The sequence below is a fragment of the Festucalex cinctus genome, chromosome 1 (assembly GCF_051991245.1).
Source record: "Festucalex cinctus isolate MCC-2025b chromosome 1, RoL_Fcin_1.0, whole genome shotgun sequence".
NCBI lineage: Eukaryota > Metazoa > Chordata > Actinopteri > Syngnathiformes > Syngnathidae > Festucalex > Festucalex cinctus.
In genome coordinates this window covers 46,532,471-46,551,035 of record NC_135411.1, presented here as the reverse complement: position 1 = coordinate 46,551,035, position 18,565 = coordinate 46,532,471, and the positions used below count along the sequence as shown (strand labels likewise).

General features: G+C 42.4%; 2 protein-coding genes across 7 annotated transcripts in view; both read left to right on the top strand.

Moving 5' to 3' along the window:
* Positions 1–5,879, top strand: part of mtf2 (metal response element binding transcription factor 2) — a 25,723-nt gene extending 19,844 nt beyond the window's left edge. For 3 of the 6 annotated variants that reach the window (XM_077537886.1, XM_077537875.1, XM_077537903.1), the window contains exons 10-15: positions 76–143; positions 257–418; positions 2,965–3,070; positions 3,228–3,280; positions 3,437–3,538; positions 4,329–5,879. In XM_077537886.1, the coding sequence (XP_077394012.1) occupies positions 76–143; positions 257–418; positions 2,965–3,070; positions 3,228–3,280; positions 3,437–3,538; positions 4,329–4,704 (867 nt within the window). In that variant the 3' untranslated portion in view covers positions 4,705–5,879. The remainder of the gene's footprint in view (positions 1–75; positions 144–256; positions 419–2,964; positions 3,071–3,227; positions 3,281–3,436; positions 3,539–4,328) is intronic. The other 3 variants (XR_013287441.1, XM_077537895.1, XM_077537913.1) reach the window with 3 other exon arrangements.
* Positions 5,880–16,872: 10,993 nt separating this feature from the next.
* The window catches only part of ccdc18 (coiled-coil domain containing 18), a 74,831-nt gene continuing 73,138 nt past the window's right edge, over positions 16,873–18,565 (top strand). Inside the window, exon 1 of the mRNA XM_077537853.1 lies at positions 16,873–17,255. The gene's annotated coding sequence lies outside the window, so the exon portion shown is untranslated. The remainder of the gene's footprint in view (positions 17,256–18,565) is intronic.

Sequence of the window (18,565 nt, the reverse complement as noted above, 5' to 3'; positions counted from 1 at the left end):
TTTGTCCTTTTAGAATGTACGTTTTGTGTTCCACCCTTTTTTAAATCTTGATTGTCTTTGATGTAATGTCAACAGCTTGCCAGAACTCCAAGATCAATGCGATTTGCGTATGTTCGTGAGGCGTTAAACAGCAACACAACCAAGTAGGTTCTTGTCATGTGTAAAATATATACATATATTTTTTTTTTTTACATGGCCTACATTTTCAGTACTGAAAAAGCCCTTTAAATAAATATTGTGTTTTTGTGTCTGCCAGGTTTATGTCGGGAAAAGAGGTAAAGAAGAAGAAACACTTGTTTGGACTGAGGGTTCGATTCCCTCCCACTCCCCCCAGTGGAGAGCATCCAGTCAGCGGACTGATGGATCGCCCCTCACATGGGATCACTGCCAACTCAAACAAAGTGCCATCTGGCTTGAGGTAAGATGCTAAATGTGTGATTTTTGTTGTTGTTTTTTGGTGTAGATTTGATATTAAAATGCTGTCGGAGGTCTTGAACTAGTGATGACATAGTTAAACAATGTACCAAACTGCTCTCCGGGCACTTAAGCAATCCCCTGCTCCAATGGTTGCCACTAATAGTGTGTTCGCTGTGGTGGGTCAAATGCAGAGGTCAAATTTCATGTACATGACAAAAAATTGAACTGATTTCCTCATTTCATCTTTACAAGCTTTTGAAAACCAAAGAACTAAATACGTTGTAAAACAACAATATACCTAAATACTTTTAAAACAAAAGAAATAAAAGATTTTTCACTCAAAGAATATAGTGTGAGAAATAGTTTCAAAAACTGTTTTTGAAACTACGCACTTAAAGAGTTCAATCATACGTATCAGAGGGTTGGGGGGTTGCTTATTCCATTTGTGTGCAGCAGAGCATAAATGCTGCTTCACCATATTTGCTTTGAATTCTGGGTTCCACTGATTGACCACGGTCTAGGGTCTAGGGATGGGTAGCTTTCACATTTGACCAATTTGGTTTTGATTTGTGGTACCTGGGAATTGATAGAGGTACTCAACGGTACTTTTACTGGGTTTATAATAGAGATGTCCAGACCTCATACTCAGTATCAGTATCGGCTCCTGATCCGTCTTTTCTACAAGTATCGAAGAGAATCGGATTTAGTCACAAGATGGGACCGATACAGATTCACGTGTTTTCCAGTGTTGACGCGCTTTATGGCGGCCTTAAATCATAATGCCAACATATCTGCTACGCAGACGTACTTTTCACTACAACAAAACAATAGTCAAACGTTCATCCATCCATCCATTTTCATAACCGCTTATTCCTCACATGGGTGGCGGGGGTGCTGTAGCCTATCTCAGCTGGCTTCGGGCAGTAGGCGGGGTACTCCCTGAACTGGTTGCCATCAACCAACCTACATGTTTTTTTGAAATGTGGGAGGAGGAAACCGGAGAAAACCCACGCAGGCACGAGGACAACATGCAAACTCCACCCAGGAAAGCCAAAACCCGGACAATAGTCAAACAACGGCATGTAATTGCTGTAAACGTGCTTTCTCATGGAGGAACCTGCAGCGCTTACTTTGATACTACCAATTGGATTCATCACTTACAAAACAATCATCCGGACCACTTTGAGGTATACAAGCACAAGGCGGCAAAGACTTGTGGAGGCATTTCAAAGAAGAGAAAAGCAACTTTGAAATGGCGACAAGTCAAAGAAAACAACACAGAGGATTGTCAAATGCATTGCTTTCTTGAAACGGTGGAAAATACTGGCTTTCATTGTCTAATGGACTTTTTGGAGTACGTAGCTTCCTTCTTGACACTAGATTACAGAGATAGCGCCAATGGAGCTATACAACAATCCTTTCAATCTGTATATAATTCCTTCCACGACTTAGGGTTGAAGTTTAAAAAAATTATCTTATCGGAAAGAGCACACCTTTAAAAAAAAAAAAAAAAAAAAAAATGGATCGGAAGCCAAAAAAAAAAATCTTGAACGGGACATCTCTACTTTATAATACCATTAGCATTACTTTAATATATTCAGGACTTAAACCATTCAGTGATATTATTTTTTTTTATATTTGAATTTAAAATGTTATTTTTACAGCTAACTGGGAACCAGTGTAACGGCTTTAGAACTGAAGTAATATGCTCTGATCTCTTTGTTCTGGTCGGAACCCAAGCTACAGCATTCAAAATGAGCTGCAAGCTGTTTGATGCTCTTTTAAGGGAGTCCAGTCAGAACACCATTACAATAGCCAAATTTATTGGAGATAAAAGCATCGATAAGCTACTTCTGGTCCGCGTAAAAGCCACACAATATACGAAGCCTGGGCTCATTTAACACTTAGAGAGATACAGCCACCGTTGCTCTTCAGTCACTTGAAAAAACTGAAACATCTCGAAGTGCTTCACAAAACAACCCCCACTATCTGAACTCCCATGCATTCGCGAGCTGCCAATGGCCACAAGTCACGCCAAGTCACTCAGATGGCTTTCCTTCTTGAATGTTTTATTATCCTCTAGAGTAGCCTTGCAACATTCAAGAACTAATCCTTGACTCATCGAGTTAATATTTTGTCCAGAATTAATTTGCCAACTTCAGTATTTTTCATGTACAAGTAACACCTTCACTTGCTGTCGACTGAGGATGACATCACCTATACTGAGGAAATGGGTAAAGGCCAATCACAGCTCGCCTATCTGGATTTGGTCAGCAAACTGAGCAATGATTGGTCATTATCTGTTTCCTGAGCATGGATTATGCCATCATCAGTCGACAGCAAGGGGGAAAATGTGTTTTTAAAGGTATTAATTGTTAATGAAAAATAAGTAAGTTATCACATTTAATTATAGACACAATATGATCGTACTATTGTAAATGGCTCAATGAGTCAAGTAGCCCATTCAGCTTGCATTGAACCTTGGTCAGCTCTCTGCGTCAGTCTGTCAGGAATTTACTGAATGATGAACTGATCTGTAACTTGCAGTACCTTAACTAACAGGGCACAGAAGAAGTCCAAAAAGATGAACCAAATGACACATCCACTGGAGCGACAGGCGAAACGTAGATGTCCCAGTGAACTCCTGTCCCAGGTATGTTGTATGTTTATATGTTTTAGTGGGTGTGAACTGGGTGTTGTGCACATAGTTTTACAGAGGTTAGTATTTCGTCATTGCACAGTGTCAGTGCCTCTAGCAGGAAAACTGTGAGTACAAGAAATGTTTTTTTTTTTTTTTTGTCATTTGACAGGAACTCAAAAAGCCACTAGAATCCCACTCACTGGATCGCGTTTCTTCTGTCAAGTAAGGGAATAAATATGCTTTAATTTACAATCACAGGCTATAAAATGAATTGTTGCATGGTGAGTTCAATGATGAATACTCCAGTGATTTATTTGTCCACGTTTTGCTTTTCTGTCTCTGTTTTATGTTTCTCGTCTCCTTTGCTTGACGATCCAGGACTGAGCGGTCTATACTTTCATCGCAAACCTCAGATGTGGAGTCTATCGGAGCCCTGAGCAGCACAGAAACTACCTCAACTAGCCTCTCAAGGCCATCCAGGTAGGCCAGCTATGCAAGTCATGAGCATCTTTGTGCTTGCACCGCATCACACACATGCCACACTCATCCAGTCACATTAAGGCACCTTCACTGCCTCGCAGACAGTCGGAAATGGAAGAAATGTAACTCCAAGTCACGTAACACAACAGGAGGGTCGCGACGCAGTACATTACTATTTTTTAAAGCACAGGAGGAGGGATTACATTCTGATAATGTTACAGTACTGTATTTTATTTTTTTTGGAGTGCTATAATTTCCAATGTTGATCAACCATCATGTACACAATGTACATTAAAATTGACCTCTGCATTTGACCTATCACAGCAAACAAACACAGTTACTGGTACGAAGGGGCTGCTCAAGCACCCCGGGAGCACTTCGGGGTATCAGTGTCTTGCTCAATAACACCACATCCGTGTGTCCGGGTGGATGATCTTGGGTTCCCACAGTGGCAGGTGTCAATATTAACCGCTTGGCCACGGCTGCTCCGATTGGTGATTGAACAATTTCAAACTGTGTTTGTCATCACGGCATGGTAAAATCAACAACTAATTGGTTCAACCCTTAGTAAATAACACTATTTCAATGATAATGTGAAAAGAAGTATAAAACAAGAAATTAATAAAGAAGGTAAGTAATAAAGAAATCGGTATAACTCCACGCACCTTTGGTGGTATGCCGTGACATTTTCCTAATGTGAAATGCGGCTCACTAGAGGCTTGAGAAACAACAACTGTTTCAAAGAATAATCAAACTAACCTTTTGTTATCCTATACAAAACACCCCACAGCCTGTGCAGCTCCAGCAAGACCCGGTCAACTACTTCCACCATGCCTCTTTGCCCTCCACCTTTAAAAAGGAAACGCGGGAGGCCACGGCGGGCCTTGCAGCCCCCCAACCCTGAGATCTTCCCCCACAGCCCAGCAGACCCAAACCCTTCTGGCGCAGATGTTGCGACCCCGCTCCCAGGACTGCACTCTGCAGACATAGTTCATGGCATGCACCCCAACAGCCAGCTGTCCCACCTCAAGAGCTCAATCAGCACCTATTTTGGAGCGGCGGGAAGGCTGGCTTGCGGGGAGAAGTACAAAGTCCTGGCTCGAAGGGTCACCTTGGACGGAAAGGTGCAGTACCTGGTCCAGTGGGAGGGCGTCACTGCCTCCTAGAATGGAAGAGGTGTATGGAGGACCAAGGGTGCACAGATTAAATAAATAAATGTGTTATGAAATATTTATTTCAGTATTTGTTGTTTATTTCAATATTTTTGTTCAATACATATTATTTTGATATTGAAATTAATACATTGAAATGAATAAATATTGAAATAAGTACTGTATTTAATAACACATCTATCTAATTAGGTTATTTATTTAATTTTGGCAATCTTGGTCCTCGATAGAGCTGTTTTGACTGTACGACCGTCTTGTAATCAGAGCATTAATTATTGTTAGTCTTATCGCATAATTGTCAGAAGTCATTTTTCATAAAAGAAGAAAAAAATCACAGCAGATTTAACAAAGAACAGTCCAGTTTCTTTGATTCAGAATTACCGTAACCTGGATTGCTTTGAATGTACACATACATTAAGATTTTTTTTTATTTTTTTTGCAAGAATGTTTTTTTTTTTTTTTTTTTTTTTTTGTTATGTTAAAAATGACTTGGGCTGTTATGCTATTAGGCTAACGTAATATGTACCTTTTTAGTTTAGACTGGAGTGTTATGAAGCTTTCTGCAAAGCCTACTGGTTCAGTGCAATTCACTGTGAATATAATACATTCAAACATATCTTACAGTTCATTGCTATATATGAGGCTTTGGCATATTTGTACCTCTTTGCTCTTTAGCTATTATTTTTTTTCTTGTTGCTTGGAATGTTTACAAAAAGCCCTCAGTTATGCAGAAAACTGTTCAATGCACTGCACCTGTAGGCTTTCAAAGAGATGGTGTTTTATTTTTAAGAGCAGTTAATATGCTTGTCAATTTCAAACCAGCTGAGTATAATAACTACATTTTTTTCCCCACGGAATGTAGCCTGTTAAACTTGCCAATCTGGGAGAGAATAGGGGGAAGTTTTGTTTTGCCACTGATGTTGCACCGTGAACCTTTATGTCCAGTTGGATAACATTTATTTTTGTACAGTGTTTGCAGAGTTCTAATGTCCCTCTATACGTGTACACTTACTAAACAAGGAACAACTAAGTGTTGTTTGGCAGACTCTTTGTAAGTATTTAGGCCATTTTTTTTTAAACAACTAAATACACATTCAGTGGTGTGTTTTAAATCTTTAAGGACCTATTGAGTTTTTCCTTTGTTTGATAATCAATAAAGTGCTGCAACACTTGATTGTCTTGTATCTAGTACTGTTTTCTGTTAATTGGTTTGCTTCTATTAAAGGCGCTGTCTGCCAGTTTCACTCTGGAAAAGGCACTTTTTAAATACAGGATGCACACACTTTAACTCCTTCTCAGTCTACTCCTCTAGGCTTAAGTTAATGTGTGGTTGTGATTTTTTTTTTAATTTACCCCCAACCTCCAGCCTATATTTTACCATTTTGTGTTTGTTTTGTCAACAACGGGACGTTTCTGGGTGGTGTCTGTGGACAGACGGTTGTTTCCCCCTCCACCCAATCGCAGAGCGGGGGTTGGGAGTGGGTGTGGCTGGAGCGGCGGGGGGCGTGTAGGCAGACGGGTTGTTTGTTTACGAGTAGAGTGATTAGAGTGATCAGAGGCAGGGGGGCAGTGGGCAGTTGTGTGAACGTTGAGCTCGTGTGGGTTGAGCCATGGGAGGCGCCCATTTTGAATTGTTTGTTTACAAACAGAAACGGTTCGTTTACTAACAGAAACTGTCAAGCCTACTGACAGGCCCTTTAATATGTTTTCAACTGATTATTTTGACTCAAGTTTTCAGTTTACTAGAAACCTATAGTGAGCAGTAAACCATACTTGATTTAAAAAAAAAAAAATACTTGTGCGTTGGTTTAAAAACAAAACTAGTGTGTTTCATGAAAATATATTTTTTTCTGTGAGTTGCTAATCCTGAATTATGTCCCAAATGGCACCTAATAGGTTTCAATGCATAGATTTTTGGGGCATTGGTCCTTGTCTTTTCTTTTGAAACATGAGCCAAATATATAGTTAGTGTTAATTATGTCTGACAACGTTTAGAGGGTTCTCACCACTGATCTGAAAAATATATGACTGGTAGCCGATAGGCCAAGACTTTTGCCAAACTGCTCCTCCCAAGAAACGGTTTTTGTGTGTGCGTGTTCTTGTTTTTGTTACATGGTGAGGCCAATTTTTCGGTATTTCACAGAGTTGTGGGGTCCACCCGTCCTTGTGGGGCCATTTTGCTGGGCCCCACAAGTTTAGACCTATTTCTTAGGGTCAAGACTTGGTTTTACAGTTTAGGTTTCAATTAGGTTATGGTTGAGGTTAGGGTAAGGAATAGGGGTAAACAATCATTTTTGATGGTTGAGGTTAGGGGAAGGGGCTAGGAAGTGCATTATGTCAATGAGAGGGCTCCACAAAGATAGCACTGTGAGGAGGGGTGTGCGTGGGTGTGTGTGTGTGTGTGTGTTTGCGGAAGTAAATCCTTTTTTTTTTTTTTTTTTTTTTTTTTGCTGTAAGACATACAAACATGGCAGCAATCAAACATTTTCAATACAAAAAAAACCAATAACTGCCAAGAAAACAGTTTCTCTGCATACGATCCTATACATTTACAGTACCGAAATTGGAGAACATTTGAGACAGTAGAAACAGCATGATTTATGTTTTAAATTTGTTAAATATAAAAAAATAAATAAAATAAAAAAAGTCATTTTACAACTTGCCTTAAATACATGTTTACAGGAGGAAACTTGTATATATATATATATTTTTTATTACTAAAGAATTATAACTAACAAAAGATACCTCTGCCAAATATAATATTGGGGTCTAGGGACTGAGCAATAAAAGAAAAGGGTCTTCAAAGCAGCATATATGTCCACTTGTTATTTATTTATTGTTCACTTGTTTAAAAAAAAATAGCGAACACCCGCTGTTTCTTTTCTTGTTTTTTTCTCCTCTTTTCTTTTGTTTGCATCACAAATGTCATCTCCCAGCGAGTTTGTGTATTATTTTGTGTTTAATAATAATAATAATAATAATAATAATAATAGATTACCCAGAATGCACTGCCGGTTGCCATATTGGTGGGGAGGGTCTAGCCCAGCGAGCACTAGCAGCGAACAGAAGAACGTGTCTGATGCCCAACTCTTGTGTTATCGTGGGCTGTAATAGCCAGGCGAAAAAGAGCGGAAAGGGTTTTTATCGACTCCCGAAGGTTGTTACAAACCAGGGATTAGAAGCCCAAAAGAAGAGCGAGCGTCGAAGACGACTTTGGCTGGCTGCGATCAACCGACCAAACCTACCACGCCATGAAGGGCTACGAATTTGCTCCGATCACTTTGTTACAGGTAAATATCCCCCTCTTCGAATATGATCGCTCATATTTTCATGTAGTTACACCGCCCATATAAATACATAACTAATAATAATACACAGCGCGGTTTTGTTTGACCACCATGCTGCTGTTGCCCTGCTCGTAGCCAAGGCCATCACAAAAACAAAGAAACCCATGCTTTGCTGATTTTGTTGTTTCTTTCAAAGAAGAAAGATGAAACCAGGAAAGTAATTTATTGAGTAGTATGAATCTTATTTCTTTCTTAGGTCGTGCTGACGTGCTGTAATAAGCAAAGTGTGCATCTCAACGGCCCGTGCATTATGGGTAGCGGCGAGGTGCATTGTGGGTAGGCGAAGCTACCATGCAGTCATTGAAAATAAATTGGATCCAATCAATCTGGCAACTTAATCCTGCCAAGATTCTGCCTGTTAACGAGAGCCACCACATCGTTACAACTTCTGTTTTCGCTGCTTCTGTATTTGGTATTTTGTATCTGATTGTTTTTATTTTTATATAGTCAGGAACCGAATTGCTGCTAGTGGGCTCGAGCATACCACACTATACGACACTATACTCATTAACTCCTTAAGATTTATTTCTAGTGGGCACTAAGCATCAACACGTGGTGTTACTGCATGCTAATTAGTCAATTTTCTTGACGCCGTCCCCTGTGGTCGGGCGGGGATGGTTCTACCCCCCCCCCCCCCCCCCCCCCCCCGTTGTCTGCTTGGCGGCGGTTGCGTCCTGGCCGCTCCCTGGGCCCCCTGTGGGGTGCGGTGTTGGGGAGCTCCCCCTGGTGCCCGGGGCGGTGCCGTCCCGGCGCGGTCCGCTGCTCCGTGCCCGGCGGCGCGGTTCGGGGTGGGTGGGCCTCCGGTGTGCCCCGTGGTTCCCTCTCCCCTCCCCCTTCCTCCCCCCCGTCGCCTCTCCCTCCTCGCCTCCTCCCGCCCATCCTCCTCTGCCTCCCGGTCCCTTTTCCCTTGTCGCCCTCCCCCCCCCCCCCCCCCCCCCCCCCCCCCCCTCCTGCCCTGCAGCCGCCCTTTCGCCTTCTTGTCGTCTTCTCCCTGCTTCCTCCCCCCCCCCCCCCCCCCTTCCCTGTCTGCCCTGCGGCCCCTCCCCCTCCCTCTCCCTGGGCCTGGGGCTCCCTCCCCGGCCCGGGCGTCGGGCTCCGGGGGCCGGGCGGGGGTTTGGGGCCTGCCCCGCTCCGGTAGAACTCCTGGCGCCCCGGGCGGGCTCCGGTGGGCGGTGGGCTGTCCGGTAGCCCTGCTGCGCTGGCTGTCCGCCCATTGTGGTGCCGTGTGGATGAGGTGGGGGTGGGGGGTGGGGGGGGGTGGGTGCTGGGGGGTGGGCGTGCCACCTACACCCGCCGGGTTGGGTGAGGCCCCGCTGGTCGCTCCTCTTACTCACTTCACTAGTTTTGCACTATACACTTTGTAAATATACACATAGGGCACACATCACATTTCTTGGTGGGGTGGGGAAGGGTGGAAACACCGTCTTCACCCTTCAACTCCCCTCCAATTTTAATGCACTTCACGTCCAAGGGGAGGGGTGAGTTGGGGCAGGGAGCCATCAGAGGGGATGGACTGCAGTGCTTGGCAGCGCTGTGGTCCCCCCCATCTGTGTCCCTGCCCCACCACTTTGTCCCTCCATTCCCTTTTTTAATGCACTACACACATACATATTCATTTTTTGGGGGGGGATACGGGTGTGTCGGAGTAGGGGAAATTTTTTCCCTCTGCTCCGACTCACCTGCTCCCAATTTTAATACACCACATGCACACACTTGTATATACACTGGGTGGGGCCACATTCACGGTGTAAGGGTAGAGCTCGCCAGTCGGCGAGCTGGCGGACTCAGTAACAGGGCTAGGTGTCACTAGTACTCTGGCGTGACGACCGGGGCCTCTCCCCGCCGGGCTCGGTGTTTTGGTGTTCCGCCTTCTCCCCTGGTGCTTCCTCCTCTGCTTCCCCCCTCCCGCCGCTGTGCTACTCTCGCGCGGCTGGAGGTGGGGTGGGCACATCTTCCCTCTCTGCGCTGCTGCCCGGTGCCGGTTTCCGGGGGGGGGGGGGGCTCGTGGGGGGCCGGGTTCGCGGGGGGGGGGGGTTGGCGGCCATCGGGGGGGGGGCGGCTTGTTTGGGTGGGGGGGTGGCGGTATGGGTGGGTGGGGGGTTGGGTGTTGGGGGTCGGGGTGTGTTCGGGGGTTTGGGGATCAGGGGTGGTGGGGCCTGGGTCGTGGTGGGTGGCGGGTTTGGGTGGGGTGCGGGGGGGGTCGTGGGGGGGGTGGGGGCTGGGGACCGGTGGGGCGCTGGGGGGGCCCGCTGGGCCTCGTTCCGTGGCCCTGGGCTCGGGGGTGTGGGCCGGGGCTGGGGCGGGGGTGTTCCGGGCGTCTGGGTCGGCTCGCCGACCGGTGTCCGCTCGGGTGGCTTGGGGGTGGCCTTGGTGCTGCCGCGGCCTGGGGATTCCGGGGGGGGGGGGGGGGGGGGGGGGTTGCTCGCTTTGCTGGACCGCGGTTGACGGCTTCTTTCTTTGGAGGTGGTCCTTATGCATGCCAGATCCGTCGCACCAGCATCTACTGAAACTCAACAAAAGTAGCCTCTCCCTCCCACAGCCCCTTGAATCAGTGGGTGCTGGTGTCTGTGGTCCTCACTTTGCTTGATCTATCCTTCCCTCCTTCCTCTCTTTAGTTTTTCCTCTGGTCTCTTGAGATTTTAATTTATTAGAAGTACGAGGCTTCTGGGGTTGGCATAAGACTCTGGTTTTGTAACCACGTAGGAGGGGTCTTGTTGGTGCTGGACTTCACTTTGATGGATTGGATGTACTGGCTTCTATGGATCTCACTCTGCCTCATCGATCCTTCCCTCCTTCCTCTCTTTAGTTTTTCCTCTGGTCTCTGAGATCTTGCTAAATTTGATGGAATTTAGAGGCTCCCGGGGTTGGCGTAAGAGTTTGATTTTGTAACCATGGGGAAGGCAGGAAGTGTTTGGTCGGTGCTGGATTTCACTTTGATTTACCTTTCTTTTCTCTTTATTTCTTTTTTTTTTTTTTTTCTGACCTTTTCTCTGGTCTCCTGACCATTTAAACCTCACGACTCTGGCAGGATTCTGAAGTACCTGGTTAAGGCGAAGGGTAATGGGATATTTATAAGGTTTTAGGTGAATTAATGAGTATAAATTTATATGTATTTGCACGCACACACACACACGCACGCACGCAAACGCACGCAAACGCACGCACGCAAACGCACACGCAAACGCACGCACGCAAACGCACACGCACACGCAAACGCACGCACACATACGCACGCAAAAAAAAAAAAAAAAAAAAAAAAAAAAAAAAGAGCAATGATGACAAGACGTTGAATCGGTAAGACTACCGAATGAACAATTCTGAGCTCTTTATAAAAAAAAAAAAGAAAAAAAAAAAAAAAAAAAAAAAAGAAAATAAATTGGATCCAATGGAATGAGCTCTGATTTGTAACTTTTCAACCGCTGTAAAATGCTGTTTTTCATTTAATGTATTTTAAACATGCATAGCATGTGTTTTACTGACATCAGGGGGGTTGACTTGCAAGCTTTTTGGTGTACAGTTACGCAAAGACTTTCACCACTCTAATCTCCGCTATTGAAATCACGGCTTGTTTGGTTAGCCTCGTTTTTGTTTTGTTTTTTCCCCCACGCATGCGCAAACTATTGCGCACTTCACTTATTGTTGCACATAAATCTATCTATCTATCTATCTATCTATCTATCTACGTACCTACGTACGTACCTACCTACCTACCTACCTACCTACCTACCTACCTACCTACTTCAGAGTAAATGTCCATTAAAACATTTTTTGTAAGTCAGACTTGCTATAAAAATCAGACTTTAATTCACATATTAATTAATATCAAAGTAATGAATACAGTTTCTATTACATAGCGTCATGGGCAGACATACTGTATGGGGTGAAAGGCTTTAGTTATATATATTTAACATGCAGACTAGATTGATTTTATAATGAAATCTTAATTGATGAATCAAAATCTTAATTGATGAATGAAAAGTCATTTACTCATGAGTTACTGCAAGAAAATGTTTAGTGTATCATGTCTAGTGTCTTATTCTTTTACAATTTTTTTTAAATCTTTTATTAATAGGTAAACCTCATTCTTGGGATGAAACTGATCCAGACTGGGTACCCAACAAAGACTTAGGCTACAGTCCACGAAGTGCATCGCCCTCGAAGGCTGTCCAGAGTTACAAGCTACTTCAAAACCGAAAAGCAAAAATGGAAAAGACAGAGCCTGCAATGACTCTACTGGAGTTAAGCCATCTGGAACCCACAATAGATAATACAGAAGAGGTGTGCGATGTTTTTCCATCAGCAGCACTGGAAATTGAGGGTCCTAATGACAGTTCAGGTGCAGTTGCCAATGAATTGGAGGAGGTACAGACTGAAAACGCAAGACTTAAAGAAGAATTTAAGAAGTTAAAAGAAGAAAATCAAAGTGCAAAGAATGTTATGCAGAAAATGAGGGCAAACAATCCTGAAGATTTCGAGGACAACGACCAAGTGAAATACTACACAGGACTTCATAGCTTCAATACTTTAATGGCGGTGTTTAACCTGATTTCCCCTAAAATATCAGAAAACAAGAATTGTACCTTGAACACATTTCAACAGCTCATTATGACGCTCATGCGACTTCGTCTCAATATGCCCATTATTGATCTGTCCTACAGATTTGATGTGTCCAGATCAACAGTGTCCAGGGTATTCAAAGATACCTTGAACATCTTATTTGTAGCATTACAGCCTTGTATTCGATGGCCATCTCGTGAAGAGCTACAGGCCACTATGCCTTTGGTATTTACAAAATATTTTGGCAGGACAGTCACATGCATCATAGATTGCTTTGAGGTATTTATTGAGAAACCATCCAATATGACAGCAAGAGCTCAAACATGGTCAAGCTATAAACACCACAACACTGCCAAATACTTGATTGCCGTGTCACCACAGGGAACTGTTAGTTTCATATCGCGCGGCTGGGGAGGCAGAGTGAGTGATAAGTATCTGACTGCCAATTGTAAATTTATGGACAACATCACCCATGGAGATGTGATTTGGGCAGACCGAGGTTTTGACATCGGAGAACTTGCAGCACTGGTAGGTGCTGAGGTATTTGACCCTGCATTTAAGAAAGGGAAGGAACAACTTTCAGCTGCTGAGATTGAGGAGACAAGGAATATTGCCAATGTAAGGATACATGTTGAGAGAGTAATTGGAACTGTGAGACAAAAGTATGCCATTCTTGGTGGCATTTGTCCAATTGACTATTTAATAACTCAACCTGGAGATGACCTTTGCAGCTTGGACAAAATTGTGCATGTGTGCTGTGCATTGACAAATTTGTGTCCAACTGTTGTCTCTTTTGATTGACGTTCATGTGAAACATTTTTAACATGGCCTGGAAAAAAAAAAAAAGACATGTAAGTACAATTTCATTCTTTTGTAAATTTTGAATATAAAAATAAAAAAAACAAAACCAGTTTTGGTTTGATTTGAAGGCAAATCAATGTATTCATTTTTGATGTGTAATGTAAATTCAGCTGCACGATGGCGAAACATGATTAATACTACAATTTGTTACCATGGGATAGATTATTCCAAGGAATGCCCACCCCTAATAATACATTTTTGCATCTCATATTTTTCTTGCAGGATATGATTAGCAATTCAGTTTATTACCTTTTTAATAATGTTATGTTCATATCAATTTTCAGGCTCATGAATAATATCCATTGTTATTGTGTGTTAAACATGAATATCATTGTCCAATATGATAAAATAAAATGGCTATACAAAGTGAAAAAAAACTCGACATGTGTCAATTTACAAATAATTGGGACATATACTATTTCTTTACATTGAATGTAATTTTATTTAAAGGACCAACTTTTTAGTGTCCATTCTACATCACTTGTCCTACTCAGGACTGGATGAAATTTTGAACATTTGGCCTGCCCAAGGCTCATCAGTGGAGCTCAGGTTTCTCGCGATGCTGAGAAAACTGCAGACATATTTTTCTTTTTTCCTTCAAGCAGTCATTTCTGATAATCACAAAAAAAGCTGTCACACGGCTGTATCAGTTATTTACGTTTCAAGTCCTGCAAACTTTGGAGGAAGCGTCAATCAGGACAGTACCGTTTTCCTTCTGGGTTACTCTTCAACTTGACACATTTGAAGTGAAATCAATCAAATGGTTTGTACGTACAATTTTCACCATCACACTTAATCGTGTCCAGATTTTGGGCCTTGACAGAAACAATACACCGACGTGTTTACCTTAATTTCATTTCATTTCTTTTTTTTTTTTTTTTTTTTTACTGTGTGCGGGGTTTCTTGACAGCTGTTTCCTTGCTAGTTGAAGGCTTGCATTTGATGTTAACAGTTACTCAACTGCTCCTCGTCTTCAAAGGTATAGTGCCCACTGACTAGTACATACCTACAATTTCTGGTAATATGACTGAGGTGAAGAATTTTAATGACTTGGCAACTACAGGACTGTCTCATAAAATTAGAATATTGTGATAAAGTTCATTATTTTCTGTAATGCAATTTTAAAAACAAAAATGTCATACATTCTGGATTCATTACAAATCAACGGAAACATTGCAGGCCTTTTATTATTTTAATATTGCTGATTATGGCTTACAGCTTAAGAAAACTCAAATATCCTATCTCAAAATATTAGAATATTAGCGGCCTTCAGCTCATTTGCATTGTTGGGTCTGGTGTCTTTCAGCTTCTTCTTCACAATATCCCACAAATTCTCAATGGGGTTCAGGTCAGGGGAATTGGCAGGCCAATCGAGGACAGTAATGCCATGGTCAGTACACCAGTTACTGGTGGTTTTGGCACTGTGGGCAGGTGCCAGATCATGCTGGAAAATGAAATCATCATCACCATAGAGCTTTTCAGCAGACGGAAGCATGTAGTGCACTAAAATCTCGTGCTACACAACTGCATTTACTCTGGACTTGATGAAACACAGTGGACCAACTGCAGCAGCTGACATGGCTCCCCAAACCATCGCTGACTGTGGGAACTTCGCACTGGATTTCAAGCAACTTGGATTTTGCTCCTCTCCAGCCTTTCTCCAGACTCTGGCGCCCTGACTTCCAAATGAAATACAAAACTTGCTTTCGTCTGAAAAGAGGACTTTGGACCACTCTGCAACTGTCCAGTGCTTCTTTTCCATAGCCCAAGTCAGACGCTTCTTCCGTTGTCTTGAGTTCAGAATCAGAAGTGGCTTATGAGAATACGGCTATTGTAGCCCATTTCCCGGACACGTCTGTGAACAGTGGCTTTTGATACCTGGACTGCAGCTTCAGACCACTGTCTTTGAAGCTCCCCCAAATTCTGGAAGCGGCTCTTCTTCACAATGCTGTTAAGGCTGCAGTCACCTCTCTTGGTTGTGCAGTGTTTCCTGCCACATTTCCCCCTTCCAACAGACTTTTTGTGAATGTGCTTTGAAACTGCACTCTGTGAACAGCCTGCTCTTTGAGAAATTTCTTTTTGTGTCTTCCCCTCCTGATGGAGGGCGTCAATGATCAGCAGTCTTCCCCATACTTGTGATTGAGTTTACTGAACCAAGTTGAATGTTTTTTAAGGCTCAGGAAACACTTGCAGGTGTTTCCAGTTAATTAGATGATTCAAGTGATTAGTTGAAAAGCCTACTAGTATACTTTTTCATGAAATTATAATATTTTGAGATAGGATATTTGAGTTTTCTTAAACTGTATGCCATAATCAGCAATATTAAAACAATAAAGGGCTTGCAATATTTCAGTTGATTTGTAATGAATCCAGAATGTATGACATTTTTGTTTTTAAAATTGCATTACAGAAAATAATGAACTTTATCACAATATTCTAATTTTATGAGACAGTCCTGTATCTCAGTCCACATGACACAATTCGATCTTTGTGTTGAGTATTAGTCCTGAATGCTCAATATTGAAATTACTGTCATTTTCTTCAGCAGCTTGCTTGTACTTCTGTCGAGCAGTCTTTGCTGGTTAAGTGGTAATGTGTCGGGTAGCAAATCTGCTTGAGAAGACGAGAGGATGGACTCTTCACTGGGCTGTTGCAAAGCGCCTTCATCCTCAGTGATCCGCCCAATCCTAAACCTGTGCCATTTCTTATTGGCTGTCTGTTCTCTTGTTGCACACTCCACATTTTTTGCTTCTTCGACAGAAATCGACAGTTATCCTATTATGCCATCACGATGTTTACGGATGTCATCCAGCCTCATTCCTTCATAGTTTTTGTCATAGAGCTCACTCAACACAAGTGGAAACTGAGGCTTGGCTGGGTGACTAAGGCTTATGTGTCGCAGAATATCTGGCATCAACTGAAACACGCAGGCTTGTCCGGTAAAACTGCATTGATAAATGAATCATGTCTTGACTGTGGAATGGTTATTACTTCCCTCTAGTGGAATGGCAGCTTCATCACAACCACTTCTTGTCTATCTTCTTGTCTAGTTGCTCCTCTAATGTACGAGATCAAGTAAAGTCATTTTGCACAAGTGTGGCAGAGGGCACAGAAGTTTTGGATTTAGGAAGCATCCGGTTGTTGTGCCACAGTGGTTTTTTTTCCCCAAGCCTCAACAAAGAACAACAGACTAGAGAAACCACATGAGAATAACACTCCCGTCCTACCAGTTTGCGCGAAAGCGATTGGCTATTTTACACTCGGCTTCCACGTTTACGGTTGGCTATTTCATGCTTCCTTTGTGTTGATTAGCAGACGCTTCTACCAATCATTGTGCATTGTCGTTTACCTTCATCCAATCCCGAAAGAATTTTTAAAAAATGGGCGGAGATAACTTGTTCAAGTTTTTGGTGGCTAATGCTAAAACAGCGATTCATACGGAATGAAAAGCTAAATTAAAATTAGTGTTTTTAAAACATAAGACGAACTAACACCAAACTAATACACAACTTATTAACATGCCAAGGCTGGTTTGGTTGATTTTAGCTTTAGCAGACCGCAGCGACGTTACATCTCTCGGCTTAGCCACCTGTTGATTTGTAACCATCGTTGTTTACATTTAGCTTGCTAACATGTTACCAACTCGTTCACAGTCATGCATCGTTTATTCTTAAAAGTGTTCAACAAGTAACACTATGGAGAATCCGACAGGTTACCACTGTAAAAGTTCAACTGACCTTACACTTTTGATGAGTCTGTCGAGACGCGAGGGACATTGACTGGGTGAGTCCACGACATAGACAATATTAAATTGCACGAATGTCGAGCCTAAACGTTATTGTTCGAGATTTCCCTTTTGTAAACTGAATGCTCTTTTCATTCCATTCAAGTGTGTGTGTGTGTGTGTGTGTGTGTGTGTGTGTGTGTGTGTGTGTGTGTGTGTGTGTGTGTGTGTGTGTGGGTGGGTGTGCGCGTGTGTGTGTGTGTGTGGGTGTGTGTGTGTGTGGAGGGGGTGGGGGGCGTGTGCGTGTGCGCGCGCGTATGCGTGTTTGATGTGCCCTCCCTCAAACCATTGTAATATATTGATTCACACTTGGCTCTGTCTTTATCTTTTGTACCAGTGTTTAGCGACATTTATTGCCGAAGTCACATAATTTTCAGTTAAATAAATAAATTAATAAATCTAATAATGATTCTCACGGAACACTACCGAACTCAACTCAACTTTATTTATAAACAGGCATTGCTGTATACAAAGTGCTGTACATAAACATAAACATCAGTTTTGCAGTAAACAAGAACAAAGCAAACATTTTGAAGTGAGAATACAAGTCTTTATTTTTTTATTTTTTACACAAGTAAATACATTTTACATCAATAAATAAGAAGTAGTGAATAAAGAGATAAATAAATACATAAATAAGTAGACTAAACATCAAACTCATACACACCACAAAACACCAAGAACAAGTCTCATGTGCGTCAAAAGCCAAAGAATACAGATTTGTTTTAAGACGTGTTTTAAAAGAGGATAAAGAGGGGGATTGCTTAATATTTTGTCTTGCAAAGCAGACTGGAGTAGATCATGACAATGTTGTGCATATCTGTAAATTGAAGCAGAAATCATTTGTCAATCAAATAATTTTTAATCAAAAAAAATTTGAATCTAGAATCGAAAATCGATTCAATCTGAATCGAATCGCAGACCCAAAAATCGTAATCGAATCGAATCGTGAGACAGTCAAAGATTCCCAGCCCTAATATATAATGTACGTGTAAATTCATGTATTCTGTGTGAAATCTGGGCCTGTAGAAAACTAATTCGTCTGTTGAATAGCGACAGGTAGCTGTTTAAATTACCAACCTCTGTCATCTAATGGAAGACCATTGAATTATTCAGCCTGTCACATTACATCTCTGCCACTAAGATGCATTATAATTCTCTGCCCTATTAAGTGAAATTGGATAATTTCGCCCGGTACACTTTACCCCCCAGATAAGTTCTTACTGTACAGCGTTAGGAATCACTACATTGACTAGAAATAGCTATTTACTGGTGCAACAAATAATCCAGTTTCAGAACCACCGAAAAA